This window comes from Zootermopsis nevadensis, unplaced genomic scaffold, assembly GCF_977971745.1.
Source record: "Zootermopsis nevadensis isolate Lab colony 2312 unplaced genomic scaffold, Znev_1.0 Znev_ptg000003l, whole genome shotgun sequence".
NCBI lineage: Eukaryota > Metazoa > Arthropoda > Insecta > Blattodea > Termopsidae > Zootermopsis > Zootermopsis nevadensis.
The window spans coordinates 5,151,856-5,171,139 of record NW_028259135.1 but is presented as its reverse complement, the minus strand read 5'-3'; the positions used below and the strand labels follow the sequence as shown (position 1 = coordinate 5,171,139).

The 19,284-nt window shown below is 38.3% G+C and overlaps 2 protein-coding genes across 8 annotated transcripts in view; both read left to right on the top strand.

The window, feature by feature from the left end:
* Positions 1-4,416, top strand: part of LOC110832616 (uncharacterized) — a 20,839-nt gene extending 16,423 nt beyond the window's left edge. For all 6 annotated transcript variants that reach the window (XM_087340571.1, XM_087340601.1, XM_087340582.1 and 3 more), the window contains one exon: positions 770-4,416. In XM_087340571.1, the coding sequence (XP_087196697.1) occupies positions 770-2,424 (1,655 nt within the window). In that variant the 3' untranslated portion in view covers positions 2,425-4,416. The remainder of the gene's footprint in view (positions 1-769) is intronic.
* Positions 2,904-19,284, top strand: LOC147874898 (uncharacterized). Of its 2 annotated transcripts, none has more exons than XM_087340605.1 (3): positions 2,904-3,036; positions 11,518-11,613; positions 13,319-19,284. In XM_087340605.1, exons 1-3 carry the CDS (start codon positions 2,904-2,906, stop codon positions 14,209-14,211), a joined length of 1,122 nt encoding a protein of 373 aa, XP_087196731.1. In that variant the 3' UTR covers positions 14,212-19,284. The 2 variants fall into 2 exon arrangements, with proteins under 2 accessions (XP_087196731.1, XP_087196736.1); XM_087340610.1 differs by lacking the exon at positions 2,904-3,036 and adding an exon at positions 4,561-8,402.

The window sequence follows — 19,284 nt, the reverse complement described above, 5'->3', positions numbered from 1 at the left end:
GCTGTATGAGGTTAAATTTGAAGAATAATCAATTAAAATATAGAAAAATCAGAAAACTGAAAATAAATGTAAAGTAGTGAACAAATGCAAAAATCCAACCTAGGTGTTTAAATGAAGACTGATTATTCTGAAACCTCTTGTGCAGGTGAATGGGTTCATTCACAGTGATAGGGTTTTTGTTTTGAGTTTTTAGCTTAAAAATGCATTAAATACACTACTTCGTAGCATGCAGCACTTTGAGGTGGTTTAAATTCCAGTGAAATCCATACAAGCGTGTAGTCCACATAATTTAAATGCTGTGTTTAAAAGGTTAAACTCTACACCATTAAGATGTATGGATGCGAGGCAGTATAGCTCCACGTATTCTTGACTTCAACACTAAATGGAAGTGAATGGTTATAGTACCCTTTGAATAGGCTGAGTGGCCCCCTAAGCGAGGCTGAATGCAACAGCAGCAAGAAATATTCCAAGCCAGGAACTGAACCCAGGTTTTGCAGTAGATTCCTTTTGTGTGGTGTTAATTAAAAAAGAAGTCAAGTGAAATCTTACATACCAACCTTATTTCTCCTCTGTTTACTTTACAACAGACATGTTCCAGTCCTCATGGGACCATCATCACTAAAAAGTTTACAAATGTATATTCTATTTTTTCTGTTGTGGAGAAATATTTGTGTGAAATAATACAAACTAGTATTTGCACACTAACATGCACTACACCTCAGACATTATTTTAAGTGACTTGCTCACACTGTGTGTGTGCCTTTTTCAGAGGACATCCAACTTCATTTCTATGAGGAACGAGATGGGAACATCTTGTGGGAGGGTTTTGGTGACTTCCAGCCAACACATGTTCACAAACAGGTCGCTATTTCATTTCGGACACCACGCTACAAGTCATTAGAAGTGGAGGCTCCCATCAAAGTGAACATCCAGCTGCGTCGGCCGTCAGATGGAGCGACTAGTGAACCTCTACCGTTTGAGTATCTCCCCCTTGATTCAGGTAGGCCTGCATTTTGGTCTCTTCGGAAGGCTCTTGGAAGAAAGGGCAACTACTCAATGTTTTCGAGTATCTTGGCTTCCAACACGGCCCTGCTCACTGGTGGGCCCCCAAGAAATGGTGCAGATATAACTTCATCCTCTTGGGTTCGCATGATCAGGCCAGAGCAGGCAATTTCAGAAGCTTCTGATGGAGTCGAGTTAACAAAGCCTGTTGAACATACGATAGTTGTTCCTCCACCTAGTATACATGGAGCCTCAACTTTTGGTGTGGCACAGGATTTGATAGACAAATCAGCCACAGTAGAGAATGAAATATGCAATATTAAAGGCAATACTACTACTGCTACTGCTACTGCTACTAATAATAATGTAATAATGACAGATGTAATAGATATAAAAGATACAAGATCAAGCAGCTATAATTATACAGCCATAAATAAAAGGAATAAAGCAGCTTTAGGAGAAATGGATACTAATGCAAACATTCAGAATGAAGGTGAGAGAAAGAATGACAGATTGGCCTCCAGTGATAATGAGGATGTTATTTCTCAGGGAGAGACTTGTCGATCATTAAATGAATTGCTGTCTCAAGTGGCTGAGTTGGATGAGATATATTCAGACACTCGTGCTCGTATGTTAAACCAAGGTGTTGCAGAGACTACTGCTCAAGAACGTCTCTCCCCTGAGTTGGACAGTAGTCATTCTCCGCAGGTCATTGATATGGATGTTGAAGATTTGTATGATGACGACAATCAGACTTATTCTAGCTTACAACTTGCAATGAAGAATCCAATTGAACTTATAGATCTAGCATCTGGACGTTATGAAGATGTCATACCTCAGGGTCTGTCAAATCAGAATAACAAGCGTGATATCTCTTCATCAGCATCTCTTGTTCCCGAGTCTCCCAACTCCAAACTTCCACCTCTACCCCCAAAAAGGATTCGCAAGAGTCCTCCCACTCCACCAGCAAGGCCTGATCATCCAATCTTCCCTCAGGAACCTGCTTCAAAGCATGCTCCAGACAAGAACTTGCCTCCGACACCCGATGGTACGGTTGCAAAGCAGCCAAAACCGAGCTTATTCCAAAAGCTTTTCTCAAAGAAACCAAAACCTTCGGACAAGAAGGAGCTCGCACTCGCTCCACGGGCAGCTAGCATGTGTGGGGAGGGAAGTGTGGGTAATGTATCAGCTGCTGTTTCCTTACGTCGTGGCAGTGAGCCCGTGCAACAGCTCAGTGCACCACCCCAGGTTCAGGCAGAGCTGACAGAGGCTGAGCACTATGCTTTGTACACGGATGTGGCTCCTCATGCCACAGTCTCCGAGTTTGATGAGATGTCCTTCTATTACAGCCCTGTGGAGGGTGGCAGTATTGTTATCCCGGCAGACAGTGCCGTCAGCAGGGGCCGTGATATTTTCACATAGCTTTGCGCCTTGTTTCAGAATGTTACCTCTTTTTGAAATGTATTAATTGATTGCTAGTCCAGTGATACCCAAGTCCTTGGGATCTGCATTGAATATTTGACAGACACCTTACCTTGCCTTATTTTGATCAGTGAATAATTTTTCTACAAAGTTTGGCATAGTTTAGTTTGTTTCTGATAATTTTATATGGAAATGTTGAAACGTTTTATGATTAACTGGTTTTTAAAGTAAATAACCATAGTCTAGTCTGAAAGCATTGGAGATTTTTAAAATGTTATGTGAATTTATAGGATTACATGTTACTATGACATATTTGTGGTTTTATGGTGTTTTATACTGCTTATGTGAATAATTTTTTATAAATGTTGCCTTGTTAGGGGATTGCATAATTAACGTTCTCCACATTTTGTATACTGTTGCCCAGATGTTGAATTTCTGTTATTATCTCAGTTCCATTTCTTCCTTAGTAACTGGTTTTAATGTTGTGTTTTCCGATGTCTTTATTTATTTTTGTGTTATTTATAGATCCAAGTGTCTTAAAACGAAAGAGGCACAAATATGGAGAGATGGGTCCTAATACTTTACAGCAGTTAGAGGACATGGAAAAGTTGAGTAAGTACCAGCCACTATTGTGTTACGCTGGGGTTATTTCTTGAGCTGACTGATCTGAGAAAATTGTAGACAAGGGTCTTTTGCGACACTGATTCAGTGTATTGTGTGATACTGCGTTTTGTTGTCACAGATTTAGAGAGTTGTTAACAGAAGCTGAGGTTTCATTCAGTTACTAAGGAGCTGAAGGAGAATTGATATGAGTTATAATTATGGGACCAAGTCTTGCCCTCAGCCTTTGTCCTCCATTTCAACGCTTAGTGAAGTAGGTAAATGTCTGAGAGTGCGCGCACGTCTTCTGATTTGCTGGTGGTGCGATCTTAGAACAGCAGATTCTAGAGAAATATAAAAATGATTTGATGACAAAATTACAGATTGTGTTGGTGTTATGTTGTGTTTATGCATAATCCACTGTTCTTTGTGTTAGTGTCTGATAATAGGGCTTTGGCATTACTTGGGAGCATAAGTTTATAAATATGCTTGATTAGATATTCGGTCAATTAGATTAATAAGAGAGACAGAAATGTGAGAAAGTCGGGAGTTTTTCTTGCATTTTATTGAAAACTGAAAGTGATGTTTTGCACTGGAAAGTTATGTGGTTGTTACTGATTAGAGCAGTCTCATGGATAATGTCAGTTATTGGCAACGTCAGACTGTTTGCCTTGACTTGTAACACCCATGCATGTGTGTTTATACCATATTGCTTCTCCCTGTTTACATCAACAACAGAAAAATAATGAGAATTACCCTTCAGCAAAAGTTTTGTTGATACATTGACATTTGGCCTTCATCCTCAGCTTCTGTGTTAGTTTGTTGCCTATATGATTAGTGCCTGGCAGGTCCTGTCGATGGGTTGGCCAAGCATGGCAGGTGACAGCAGATGTGCGATGTTTTAGTGGTGTTATTTGCTCTTGTCTACACGTTTTTCAGTCTTGGGTGGTGGCTGGTGTCTTCAGCTTGGAATGTGTGTTATTGGATCAGTCTCCATTTTGTGAATAAATTGTAAAAGATGACTCAGCTTGTATGCTGTTCTATTGCTCAGTCAGGTTACAATACACACATTTCAAGTGGCTTAATTTCTTTCCTCTTGGTCCTGTATTTGCGGTATTATTCTGTGATGTTTGTTTCAGTACTGGTGAAATATTTTCTGCTATATGAATATATTTTTGTTGGGATGTTTACTTATTGTTAAGTGCCATTTTAACACATGAATGTTACGGCTTAATGATGGAGAGTTAATATTGAAAGTCTGTTATAGTTTCTATGAACTAGTTAGCTGTCTTGTAAATTGCATTTGCTGATAAAACAAAATAGGGTTGATATGGTTTTCTTTTAATCTATTTTTTCTTCGTGATAATTAAAGTTGTACTTTTGTATATGAAATTGTTGTAGTAATATGCCAGAAGCCTTTTTGGCAGTTTTCCTACCCAGCTCTCCATTCCTTATGAAAAATACAGTCGTTTCAACTTGCGACAGGACCGATCGAATGTTGTCGCTATGATATTTGCTGGTCCTCAGGTACGGTACTTTTCGGTGTGTTTTCTCTGTTACCACCCATATTAGTGCATGTTCATTAGTAGGCTATTATTGCATTCTGATGTAGTTTAAATAAACTCTGGGCCAAGGGACTGTTACCCTTTTAAGATTTTGAGTGTTACATGCTATTGTAGAGGCATTCAGGACTCCAGCTTATTGCATGATTATTTGGCTCAGACTGATCGTATTGAACTAACATAATGTGACATCTATGAGATAGAACATTTGTAGTGGCAGCAGCCCTTATGCGTCTTATCGGAGAAATATATTTTGTTTGGAGACCAGGCTTGTCACTTGGCAATGGTAAACACGGCAGACATAAAAAGTGACGACATGTTATTGTATTTTGATGGCAGTAGTGAAACGGTTGTCAACGAGCCTTCTTAGTTTGATTACCTGTCATGTGATAGGACAGCAGTAAGATGCTTGAGTTAAAAGTATAGTAATAGGAAACAATACTCAGAACAAAGTATTGGAGAACTTTGTAAATATGTAACACTTGGTCATCTCATGCTGTATAGTTTTGGTGTCCGTTTTCAGGTTCCTCTGGAATTGTATTGTCATGTGAAGTGTTGATATGTACCTACTTTGAAACATGCATATACGCACGTGCACACCCACACACTTAAATAGCTCTGCTCTTTCACATATTAAACTTCTGGCTGCTACAACCTGCAGGTGGATAAGGAAGTAATTTTGCTGTGAGTGGTAACAGGTAACAACATTGTGCAGCGTGTCAGAGTTTCAGTACAACAAATCTGAATGCAACTCAGTAAACACCTTGAAGCCTGTGGGTAGAGTCCATTGGTCAGATTTTGTCTGCAGTGTTATGCTTCAGTGTTTATTCTGCACAGTTTTGTATTGGTTTCAGAATATTAACGTTATTTCTGAGTGAGCACATGTTTATTGTTACTGAGCGGGGATGACATTGCATGTTCTTTTGTTGTTTTTCTGCATTGTTTTTGTGTAGTTTGTTGATTCAGTCATTTGTCTTGTTACATTGTGCTGGTTCAGCTGTGGCATGTTATAATATTAAATAGCAAATTGGAGGTTGCCATGGCATGTTTTAAGCTGATTGACAAGGCACTGACTGTGAAGGACTGAGAAAAGTAATGAAAAATCTCTGTAATGATGGCCACACCTTGACTGAAATTAAATCAGGTGCATTTCAGTATTCCAACCCACTACTTTTTCACTGTTATTAGTCTTCAAATCAAAATAATTTCATCTCGTAGCTAGAGAATTGTATAAAACAGATACAGGTATATATCATGCATATTTTGTGTGGTGACCAGTTTGAGGATTTATGATCTGAAGCTTTCACGGCAACAAAGTATAATGAATTCTTCTCCTCGTCCTCAGGGTTAACGAATATGGTTCTCAAAACGTTGGTGTTTTCTTCATTAAACCACCTTACACGGCTGGTAGCCCTAGAAGAATTCATTAAACTTAGATGATTATTTGAATGATTTCTGTTCACTAAACTACTGTTTGGAAACATTAAATGGACATGTGTCTCATGTAGCATGTTTAAATGTTTCCCAAGTGTGTCCACAGGTTCAAAGAATTATGACTCCTGCAGAGTTACTGGCTACAAGTTTGCACCACTCTTTATCCCCAAAGATTTCTCAGATGTTTTGTCTTTTGGTCATTGTGTGAAGTGCAGTCATATATTATGCTCCTAATTTGTATTTTCTGCAATCAAAATGTTGGGGCAAGTCATTGAAACTGCACATGCTACTCAGTTGACCTGCACTGCAGCTTCTGCCTAAGTCATGGGTGGGATGGATGTTGGTGCTCCTCATGACACTGAAATGAGACTACAGATAGTGAAAGCGTGTATAATGAGAGTCAGCTATGCGTTAAAGTTGCATCCATCATTCTTCTGTCAAGGTTGGCTCTTTGCTTCGATGAAATTTCTGTTGTTGTTCTTTGTTGATTTTGATGTAATTGGTGGTCAACTACTGATCAGATATTCTGTGCCCATCAGATACTGGGGAAAAAATGGGGTATAATGGAACATATATTGACTGATTGACTGTGACTTCATGTAAACTTACGTATTATATAGCATTGATAAACCAGTGGAATTTGTAAGGCCACTTACAATGTGTTTAACATAAATCATAATAAGGTTTATGATAGTGACAGTATTATAGGTTGCAAAATGAATTTCATGAGATAAATGGGAGGATAAAAAAATGGGGTCATGAAGGAACTTGAGATGGAACCAATTTAATATTATGTACAAAAGTACCAAGAAGACTGGAAGTCTTGTGCCTCGTATGAAAAGCTTTATGAGAGCATTGAACTACGGACATCTGATGAAGAGCTACTGTAACAGACCACAGCTCCTAATACTTAGCAAGAAAAAGAAGCCACGAATATCCATATTCGAAGGCATCTGGTGCATTTTCTGTTTAAAATGGTATGAAACAAGGAGATGCTTTATCATTATTGCTTTTTGGTTTTGCATTAGAATAGGCATCAGGAAGGTTCAAGAAAACAGGGACTGAAATGAATGGGGCAGACACATCATCTTCTGGTCTGTGCATGATGATAATTTATTGGGTGACAGCATAAATATCATACAGAAAAATGCAGAAGGTAAGCATACAAAAATGGAATGTATGTACACGTCTTGCCACCAGACTACAGGGCAGATTCATTCTATGAAGGCAGTTTATAAAACTCTAAAAATTGTGGCTAACAGTAAATATTTTGCAATGATGGTGACATCAGAATTGCATCCATAAAGAAATTAAGAACGTATTATTACAGGGATTACTTTTGACCAGGTGGTTCAGAATCTTTTGTCTTCCTATCTGCTGTTTTGAAATATAATGATCAAAATGTACAAAACTATAATTTCAGCTGTTGCATTAGGTCTTACATTGTGGTAAGAAGAGAGATTGAGGGTGTTTGGGAATGGGTGCTGAGGAGAATATTTGGACCTAAGAGGGGTGAAATTAAGGAGACTGGAGAAAGTTGTGCATTGAGGAACTCTGTAATTTGCATTTCCATATAACTAAAAGTTGCAAGGGTTAGGACCAGGTAAATAGACTGACCATAAACCATGACTTATTACTCTGTCACCAAACACCCCTTCCAAAGCTGCCAGAGAATTGTCTGCAGCATAGACAATTGCTGAATCCTGTTGAAAGGATATGTATGGCCCTTTTTCTCCTGTGAGCTATGCTGTCACATCAGACTTAACTATTTCTGCATAGAATATGTACCTAGCAATTAATTTAGGATTCATTGTGCATCACATACCAATGTTTACATCATGAAGAGAGACTTCGTGGATTAAAATGACTCAATATCGATTGTCTGTGCAGCTGGAAATATGCTTTATCAGAAAGCAAAAGTTAGATGAGTGTCACTTTCACCATCACGAACTGACTGCAAAAAACAATTTCAGACATTAATTCTACTAGCCAGGTCACAGGGTTGCAAAGTATAAACTACAGCTGCCTTGTTGTATTGAAGTTTAAGGGCCTTTCTTGCTTTGGCTTCCGACGATTTTGAGATGCTGGTCTGTTTTACAGGGCATCTTTTATCTCATTTTTCTTGTTAGTCCAATGGATTCACAGTGTTTCATAGCCATAAATGACTCTTTGTAGGTGGAACTGCCGTTGCTGGTTTCTCAGTGGCACATATGACATTTTAGAACTTGTACATGAACGCTGGTCACAGCTCTGAAACCTGGGCCTGTGAATTGGAATGTGGAAGCCTAACTAGGAACTTAACTATATAAGAGTGGGGTACACTGTTTCTGCTTCTTCTTCAGTTCAGTCAGGAAGGAGAAAGTCATTCAACCGCTCCTATAGGTTGGTCTCACCCTTCTAACACACAGGCATCTGTTGTGTTGCGAATCAGTATCTGTACAGCAATTTCACACAATGTGGTTGCATGTCCGCTTTATGACAAATACCTTGTTGCTTTTCCATCTTCACAGCACATTTTGTGAATGCTTGAAAGCAATTTTTTTACCGTGTGTAACATGTTGGGATTTTTAATGTAATCAAGTGTCATATAAAAGTTATTTTATATAGTTTTTAGTGTCCATATTTGTTTGAACAATATACAGGAGAATATTCTACTTTTTAGTTCAGCTTTCTCTTTTTCTACTAGCTTCATCACTTGGTCTATTTAAATTCATGCAGATTGATGTATTTTTAGTGACCACTCTTGTCTCTTTGCATTTAAACCTCAAACTGCTGTCATGTATTTATACTGAATGACTTTGTTGTTGTTACATTTGGTTTTGTCACTATATATACAGGGTGTCCATAAAAAACCTTTACAACTTCAACACTAAATAAAAAATAATGATACAAGATAACTGGATGATATGTTTTGCATGTTGAACAACGTCTCTTTTTTTAAGGGAATTTTGTTTAGTGTTAATAACATAACTTTTGTTAATTGAAGGTGTGCACGTCGACTGACATTTAACATTACAGGAAATGGCTACTCCACAGGAGAAGGCACAATTTGTATCCTCATTTATCGATACAAGATCAGATACGCAGGTGCAGCGCAAGTTCAGGACCAAATATGGAAGGGAACCGCCATCAAGACCCACAATTCGTGAGTGGCACAGGAAATTTATGGAGTCTGGCAGAGTTCTGCAGCAAAACGTCAGTGGCCGACCAAGCACAAGCGTAGCGGACATTGAGTGTGTGTGCGGTGCATTTGTTCGACCGTCCACAAAGTGCTGCACAAGAATCTGAGACTGTACGCATACAAAGTTTAGGTGGTGCAAGCTCTTGAGCCAGATGATGGGCCACGCCGCACAGTATTTGCTGTCGGCATGCTGGCTCGAATTGATGTTGAGGAAGGCTTCCTTAAGCTTGTTCTCTTTAGTGACGAGGCAACGTCCCATGTGTAGGGGTTACTGAACAGGCCCAACGTAAGGATATGGGGATCCGAAAACCCCCATGCAGCCAGAGAATTTGTGCGCGATAGCCCGAAAGTTAATGTGTGGTGCGGACTCATGTGTGACCGAATAATTGGACCATTCTTCTTCGCCAAAAAAAACAATCACAGCCAATGTGTATCTGGACATGCTGACGGAATTTGCTGTCCCACAATTGGAAGACATTCAACAACATGTCATCTTCCAGCAGAATGGAGCACCATCCCACTGGGGGTTGGCGGTTCGTGGCTACCTTAACGAACAGTTTCCTGATAGGTGGATTGGGAGAGATGGTCCAATACTGTGGCCACCTTGTTCACCCGACAACCCCGCTGGACTTTTTTCTTTGGGGTAATGTTAAGTACCTTGTGTACCGAACACAGGTTCCCAACATTGACGAAATGAAGCGAAGGATTGTGGAAGTCATTGCAACCATTAATGCAGAGATTCTTCAGCGAACAAGGAAGAAATCGAGTATCGGCTTGATGTGCTACGTGCAACTAAGGGTGCACATGTAGAGGTGTACTGACCTATGTGAATAAAACTTTGAGAGATGCTGTTTAACAAGCAACAAACCCTATCCAGTTATCTTAACTTATTAATTTTTTTATCAAGTTTTGAAGTTGTAAAGGTTTTTTATGGACATTCTGTGTATTAATGTACCATCCTGCAGGGATATAGATGAATTTTAATGGGTTGGCCTTGCATTTTATCCTGAGTCCCACTGTTAGGACTTTATTCAACCTGACTTTGTCATTGGTGTTATTATTCTGATGCCAGCAAACTGTAATTTATCCAGCAGAAGTTTGCAGCCCTTTTTCTTTAACCACTTGACTTCCCCTCTTGCATTACAGCTATGCTAACACTTTACAGTATTTAAAACTCCAGACTTTACATAAGAGGAGGTACAGCACTGATACACCGTTTCTTGTGCAAGGTAACCCTTCTGGAAGCTGCCGGTCTTTGAATTTCTGCTCGGTGTCTGAGATAATGTTACAGCCATTCAGTTAAAAACTGTCCTGCTAGATGAACATCAGCTGGTGATGTTGTCTGCAGGACTTTGACGTATTTGAAACAAAAATTGTTTCCATTAATCTCATTTAATATGTGTATATATTTTTTCCCTTTTATTTCATCCACCACTCACCACTGACTGATTTATCATTCATATTACACAAATTCTCTGTTTGCTTTGCATATTTTCTTCTCATTTGAATCTAATCAACTTACTTTAATTTAATTATTATTGTAGAGATATCGATGTGTTGAGTAGCATGTCGCCTTTGTGTGTTAATGTCCTCTACACTCAAGTAATTGTTGACTATGTCTTTGTTGTTACCTTTCTGTATTTATTGTTGTGTTCTTGTGTCCTTCTCTTGTGCTGTATCTGTAATTGGTCTTCTGGCTGTTTATTCAGCGCACTAATAATATAGAATTAATTTAAATTTTGTTATTGTGTTTTAACTGTTGCACTGTGATGGGATATGAATTTATTTTATCTTGTTGATTGCTAACACCAGTTTAAGTGATGCTGTTGTGCTGTCATGGCGTTGCATTCCATCCTGGTGGGACAAGAATGCCACACTGAGGTTCACTTCATTTTTTGAATGTAAATTCTAAAGCACGTATGGCCATAAACAGACTGTGCGTCCCAAATTAACTATCTATTCTATGAGCCAACAGTGTGTTTCATAAAGAAATTAAGAGAAGAATACCTCCAAGAAGTACTCATTTTCTAAGTTCTGTAACTTTTACTGACACATCCTCTTTTCAGAGCACTGAAAATGTTAAATGTTACACTTTTGTCATTATTTTGTATTGTTGAGTGACAATATCTTCTGATGTACGTAGAAGCTGCATTACAAGTATTTAAAAGCAAATTGCTAAGCAAAATTTTGGGACCTGTAAGAGATGAACAAAATTGTGTGAGATCATTCACAATACATAATCTTATATTTCTACTTTCGGCCATTAGTGGTATGATGGGTTGAACATGTGGCTCATGTGGAAATATCTGTTAATAGGGATACAAAAGATGCAACATGCAGGGGGCAGTGACCAGGGTCCAAATATAGCGCTACCACATCAAATGTTGCCAGTCATCAAGAGAGAACCAACAGGTAAATCATCCATTTGCTGCAACAGCGAGTCTGATGTTACATTTAATTGTTTATTATACAATCTCATATCCTTATTTTATGAGGATAAGCAGATGATACTGCAAATGTTCATTATAACTTTAGAGTAGTTTAATTAATTTTTATGTAACTTTGTATAAACCTCATGCCTCTTGAGTTCAGCTTACCTTTATAATTTCTATTTTATACTCAGTAATACAGAGTTGGGCAGCATTTATTCATCACTTTTACAGACACACTAGTTGATTTAAGTTTATTTAAAGTAATGTAAATTGAAATACAAGTATTTACCATTATTGAGGCACATAATAACTAAGTTACTTCTTCAAAACACCCATCAGATGTTGTCCATTAAGGTTGATGCACTCGATTCATAACACTTTCAATTGTGCACAGTAGCATGTCCCGTGATGTGGCATTCATTTCTCCAGAAATTTACTCCTTGGCAGCTGATGAACATTTTAAGGACTTTATTTGAATATTGCATAATTTCCCGCTGTGACAATATTTATTGGCCAGCCCAGTCCCTTGGCTTGTGATTTCTTTTTATAGAGCTACTTGTAAATGAATGTTTAAAACATGTCTGGCAGAATTAAATAATCTCAAACAGAGAATTTCTGAATATATTAATGCTATACCACTGGCCATATTACTGTGTGCAATGGAAAGTGTTATACATAAACATTACATTACTTTACATAATTACGTTATACATAAACTCATAAACATTCCTACCAATTTAGTATGAAAATGTTTTATGTGTTAAATGTTAAAAGCATGGTGGCATTGCAACGGCTTGAGATTATATCTGACAGCTTTCAACCATAATGCAAGTTTACAACCACTTTTATTGCTAACTAGCATTTATGTCCAATGTATTGTGCCAGATGCGATTCAGTTGCATGGGGCTATTCTCAGTGGCTCTGTGTTGGTTCAACCATACGTGTTAAAATGTATCATCCTAAAAACTATAAACTGTCACAATTAAAATCTGTTATTCATTAAAAACAATTAAATATTTGGTAAATGTAAACTAAAATATAATATACATGTTTTAGGGCAAACCTGTGTCAGCCATTGTGGTACCTTGTATCTTAGAACATTGTCATAGTTTATTTTCACCTGCACACTTGTATTCTCATTTGCAGTTGAGTTTAAATTCATTTTTTCTTCTTTTTTTCCAGCACTTAATTCTTCAACAAAGTAGTAAAAGTGGGAAAGCATGTGGCTTGTATTAGAGAGGTGCCTGGTTTGGGTCCCATCTGGGTACTTTCTATCCTGATGGGTTTCACATGTACAGTAGACTGTGGCTGTTCATTCTCCACTCATTGCCACTTCAACATTGGCCACATGTATTCATCCGGCTGTATATTTCAAATTTAAATCTCTGTAGTTGATGCAGCATTATTAAACAGTCCACACACTAGCTTCCTTTTATCTGTTCTGTCTCTTCCTATGCTTGTTTTCTTTCTGCTCTCTTCTCTTTGACCCACGTTCCTGTTGGTTCGTTCCTTCTTCCTTCTTTTCATCCATTGCCTTTCACATCATCCAGTTCTGACTTTGCTTTCAGTGGACTGAATCTATAGCAATGTTGTGCCGTTCGGACATTCAGAGGACGTGTGCCATGCTGTCATGTTATGCATATCTGGGTTTTCAGTAATCCTATTTTTGTAATGATTGTTTACAGAGGCAAAGCTTCCTCCACCGTACGTATTTCAGGGAGGCAGTAGGTCACCATATACAGCCATGGCAACTCCCTCTCCTCAGCCTTCTATCTCTCCTCACAGTGTCGGCCGTACCCCTTCACCGATGGACTACGCCGGGGCTGCACCACACTCGTACCAGGGGTTGCTGGGTTCTGTGACGTACAATATGCCAGCAAGGCACACTGACTTCATGAGTGCTGGAAAAGTGACCAGGAACGTGCCTGTTGACGCATCTGCCGGAAGTCTGGGTCTGGGTCACGTGATTCACGGAGTGAGCGATTTGAGTAGCGGAGGAGGAATCGGTTTGTTCGATAACTCTTCTGGGATGAGCGGTATTGTCCATAATGGGATGTATGCTGGAGTGGACATCTTGCCAGGGATGGCAAACGGACATAATTCAGGCATGTGCGTTGTTCCAAACTCTGTATCTGGCATGATTGGAATGAACCCTCTTGGCCTGGGTTCAATGGGTATTGCACAAGGACTAGGCAGTGGTGCTGCTGCTGTGTCTGTGAACCTTGCTCCAGGTATAGGACTGTCTGGAATGAATGTTCCAGTGACATCAAACATGGCTGCCTCTCAAAATATGGGCCAAGCAATGACTGACAATAGTATATTTGACTTAGACAATCAGCAGCAGTTTAGTTTAGACTCTGGTGATTTGGTGAGCATGGGTTTAATTGATCCACATCTTTCAGAAAATCTGTCTAGCAATCTTACCTTATCAGAAAATAAGCAACCATCACACCAAGCAAAAGACATGGCGGAACCTTCAGAGAACATGACTGACAGTTTTACGAGCCTCACGAAAGAGATTAGTACTCTGAATGACATGTGTAAGGGAAGTGGCATGAGGGATCACCATTTAACATAAGACTGAAGGTTTGTGATGGTGTATTGTTTCTGGACGTCATCTGTTATCCTGAATTTTTGTCATATGATTAGTCCCTATTTCTGGATAGTTGGGTCCAATGGAGTTAGATTTTACCTGAGGACACAGATCCAAGGTGCCGAAACATGTTTTTTGTAACAAAAAATCAAGATGATACATAATGTACGGAAAGATTATTGTTTTGAGTGTGCAGTTCCCATTAACACTGCTCCAGCTTACTGTAACTCAAAACTGCGGTGAAATATTTTTGAGACATAAAATTCATCATTAAACTCACCAAATGCAGTTATGGAGTTTTCAAAGCACGTCTTTGACTTCATTCTTGATGTTTCTGCGTGATGGAAATAGTTCCATGTTATGTAGCTGTACATAGTTTATTATATTGTTGCCATGTAGTAGATGTATATTGAAAGTTTTTGGTACATATTCTTACAGTTTTATGGCATGGTTTTTTTTAATACACTTGTACCTGTGCATCTGTGCGTGCTGTCTACATGTACTGCTTATTAACTGATTGACAGTGATAGAAGTGAACTCCTGATTATCTGTGTGCTTTTTTACGTATATGTAGACGCGTGTTCTAGGATTTTTGACATCTTTGTACGCCTTCTTCAGAGGGCAGAGGGGTTAGTTTTTGGAGAGTCTGTAGAATATATGGTTGAACAGAATGTTTTTTGGTGCTTTACAGTCATTATTGGTTGTAGGGCAGGGATGTTTGTTCCAGCGGCCACAGTACTGGTGAGAGGGGATGGAACAGGTCTGCTGGTCTTCTCCAACATTAGGTTAGGTTAGGTTACAGTCAGTTCTTTTACATCCGTATTGTGCATCACTTATCCGAAAGTGTTGGATAACACTTGTGGATCCTAAGTAAAATGGCTGGAAAATATTAGAACACTGTACTGACAGTAAAACAATAGCTTGTATTATTTTTGAAAAATTTGAGGTTGAAGAATGGGCAACAGAGTTGGTCAAAATTTATGGGGGTAGAAATTGAGTGATTCTGTCCATGAAATGATGCTACCGGGCTTACATTTTTTGAACTTCTGCCAATGAAGATGACAGCGTGATAGTGTTATGAAAAAAAAGAGTGTTCAGTGATATTTGTGTTGTATCTGGGGCATGGTCTTCCATGAATCCACTGACACTGGTTCAGTCATAGAGGAAGCTTCTTCCAGAGCTAGATGATGATGATGATGATGATGATTTGCGTCGTTTTCCTAACAAAGAAATTGGCAGGTCAGAAATTCTTGACATTGCGTGTGCTCGTATAAGAAGTTTGAAAGCATCAACAAAGAAATGTTGAAGAATGGCTGCAGACTGACGTGTGTAAAGTGGGCTTCCAGCGCATGACAGACATTGTTAGTGAAGGAGAGGTAGGAGAGGAATTGAGTGAAATTTTTACTGCTGTGATGAGGAGTCTAAGCAGTTTACAGAGACAGGTGATGACTGTAAACTATTCTTCAAAATAATGCCAGTTGTGTAAAAGTGGTAAAACTGTCTGTGAAGTACTGTTAATGCACCCAATGAAATATTTTGGGTTATCTGTTTTTTATTATTCTTATTATTATTCGCTGCTTTTAGAGGCATCAGTTTTAAAAGCTCCAAGTTCACTCGTATCTAGTTTGTCTGCTGTATGTTACAGCATTTTACCCTCTTGTTTTCTTGTAATTGTTAGTAATTTTACCACAACTTTGAGTTATATTCTACTATTTCCTTTATCTGGCATAAAACATACCACATGTTATCTCTGTCTGTCTTTCAGATTTACTCGGTTTTTTCATGCTCTGTAGTCCAGTGGTGGCCTGGAAAATTGCAAAGAATCATAGAATTGTCCACCAGACCACAGTAGGAATCTCGGGGACACATGGTTAAAGAAAACATCCTGAATTTTGATTCTGGAAACTTACCATAATTTGAAAATTAAGCTGTTATGATGGTGAATATAATTTCAGAATATTAAATATTGACATGGAAGTTTGTAAAATACTCTCAAGTATCAGTGATTTTATTTTCAGAACTGAAATTGCTGATTAAATAGGCACAGTGCTTCTGTATAGCTTCCACTCCAGGGATCCTGATGTTTCTCTTTCTAGTATTGTACGATCTGCTTCCTGTAACACCTGCATGGTGTCTCCCTCTCCCACCAAGTGCCTACATGGCATATAGGGGTATAGCTTTACTGTTTTTACTTTCAGCCTCCCAAATTTTAGCAAAGTTTAGCAGCTGCCTCTTAATATATTGAACGTTAGTACATTTTATTTTAAAATTTTACCCACTCATACAACTGATGACCTCTGATGGTAGCATGAGATAAATTACATTTTGTTATTGGGTGATACATTTATATTGGCTACATGACATTAAGAACGTCTGTAGAACTGAAAATCTATTCAATAGGAAAGTTGGCCTTGTGAGTTTAGCTCAGAACTCATGGTTTGGCTTTTCAGACTTTATTGTTGTGATACTGGAATTAATTTCATGAACTGTTACGTCAGGAATACGTGTAGTGTATGCCATATAAGTCCAGTTTATTGGATCGTGTGTGTGCTGTGTTCAATTTTTTACAATAAATGGAATGTTTGCAGTAATTTTGAAATTTATGCAGTGTCTGTAATCTTTGGAAGTTTGTGCAGAAACTGTTAACTTTAACAATATTCTAGTAGAATTGTAATCCAAACTGTTTGGAAACAAAGTGTGCATTTCTGCCATAATATGAAAGCTAATGAAACAAATGCATGTAACAGTATAACCTGATATTAATTTACAAATTTTGTGATGCCTAATAAGATCACAGGAAAGAGATTGAATTTAAGTCTTAATTACTATTAATGATCATCTCATCCAATGATTTACATCATCGCCACTCTAACCACAGACAGTACTAGGGCTGTATTTTAGACTCTCTCTTGCCGTCCAGTCTGCTGGAGCCATAATCACTGCTTTAGCATATGTAGGCAGTAGGACACCATTTTAGATTAAGGATGGTGGCAGTCCTGCAGTGGCCAATAAATGTACTACTTTATGTAACAGTGAATCTTGAAGTGTTTCACTGCATGTACCATGTTATTTCATTGTTATAACTGCATTGGTACATTAAATATAGCCAATTTCTATCATCCTATTAATTTTTTATGCAGTTCTTCATTTTCATTGTCACCTAGAGTTATTTATTCTTGGTTTGTGGTGTAACACATGGGTTTTATGTAATGAGTAACAAAACTGATATGCAGTGCTTAATGTTTGAATGTTTAAATCCCATCATTTTTGTGCATTCCTTAACCTGCTAATGATTTATATAAGAGTAATTTCAAATTTACATACAGATGTTTCCATGTGCACTCACACACACAGTTTTAAAACACTTTGTGAGTTTTCTGGATTATAGCACCATGTCAGAGTGATGAGTATTCACCCTGATGATGGACACAACAAGTACCTCAGAAACATCAATGAACTTCTACCAGACAACATGGTGCTAAAGCCCATAAGACAGCCATATTCTTTCTTGCCACCGTGAGAAACTCAGAGTCTGTATATGCTTTGTGTTCTTTGCTCAAAATGCTTGACACTGATGTGGATGGAGATGTTGAGTTTCGTACCAAAGCTGTTTGATAAATTTTGATGATATTTTTATTAGGAGGTCTGTACTAAAAGTCACATAATTTTAATTTTCGTTTGTACTGTACAACTAGGGAGTGTCTGACTATGAACTGGGTGTCTGCCGTTTAATCCCTGGCAGGGACAAACAATTTTTCTTTTAGCCTCTGCATCCACATTCGCTCTGAGTCACAACCATTCTCCAATCCCACATGCACTGGTGGTCCTTTTCTTGTGGGTAAAGCGTGGCCAGGACATGATGCTGACCTCTCACCCCCATCTAGTACTGAGGTCAAGAATGACTAGGAGCTATACTGCCTCTCCTTCCCAAGTGCCTCCATGGAGTGTAGCAGGACAGCTTACTTTTTACTGGATGACTATAATCCGTACATTATGTGAACTTGACATAACAGAGTCCCCAGACTTGATCATCATACCAAGAACCTCTCTGACAAATATATTAGATCTTATCAAGATATGTAATATTCATGTGAATGTCTTTTCAGTGCGACAAATACATCCAAAAAGTTCAAGTACTGTTAAAATAATTTTGTGCAATATACAGTTTGATATGTCACGTGCAATTAGTTTTGGAACAGTATATTTAGATGTGCAATAAATGAGTGAGGTGTGCAGTGTTTGAAACAGCGCACTTGGACTGCATGTGACCATGTTTGCAGGTTCCTCTTTTTTACTTTTAAATGAAGGATCATGACACTGCGTTCGCACGTGTAAATCCACTCTCACATTTTCCGTTCCAGTTTACATGTTGATGTCGTCCTTCCAGCTGTTAGGGAATGCAGTTATTTAAAAAGGGCATGAAGACCAGACAGTACTTATTATTGCTAGAAATAGCTTAAGTAGTTGGATTATCATTGTGTCCCTCCATGTACTGAACGTAGTGGTACACGGTTTACCTTTAATGGTGCTTTTAGATGTACTGTTCAATGTTGGTAATGTTTAAAGTGGTGCCAATGCTAGGAACACATGTTCCATTTCTGACTGTGATACTTTGTGAGAAATTTTGGGTTCTAACATTGTACAAAAACATTGTTTTATAGGTCAAACCAGATACTTTTAATGTATTGATTCGTTGACAGTTACATTGAAACAGATGTATATGATACAGAATTGATTTCTTAGTGTAAATATTAAATGATTACCAGCAAAGGGACTATATAATTCAGTTGATATGTGTTAATCTTTTTATCAGTATTTGTTTTCATCGCAAAGTTATTTAGTGTTATATATTTTGTCAGATTCTCTTCACCCCACAGTTTGTTTCTTGTGACGTTAATGTTTCACATTAATTCTGTGGTTCTCTCGTACATCGCTGTCTTTCTGTATTGACTGTATTTCACATTTGAACATGTTTAAGCTGCCAGCAGTTGGCTGAGCTGTTTGAACACTGTATGGGCCACAATATTTGAATTTTGTCAATAAAGTTTCTGTGTAGAA

Coding starts and splice junctions, on each gene's coding strand:
- LOC147874898 (XM_087340605.1), top strand. CDS start 2,904: ATGTTGTGTTTTCCGATGTCTTTATTTATTTTTGTGTTATTTATAGAT. Junction 3,037..11,517: donor AGAGGACATGGAAAAGTTGA/GTAAGTACCAGC, acceptor ATCTGTTAATAG/GGATACAAAAGATGCAACAT. Junction 11,614..13,318: donor CATCAAGAGAGAACCAACAG/GTAAATCATCCA, acceptor GATTGTTTACAG/AGGCAAAGCTTCCTCCACCG.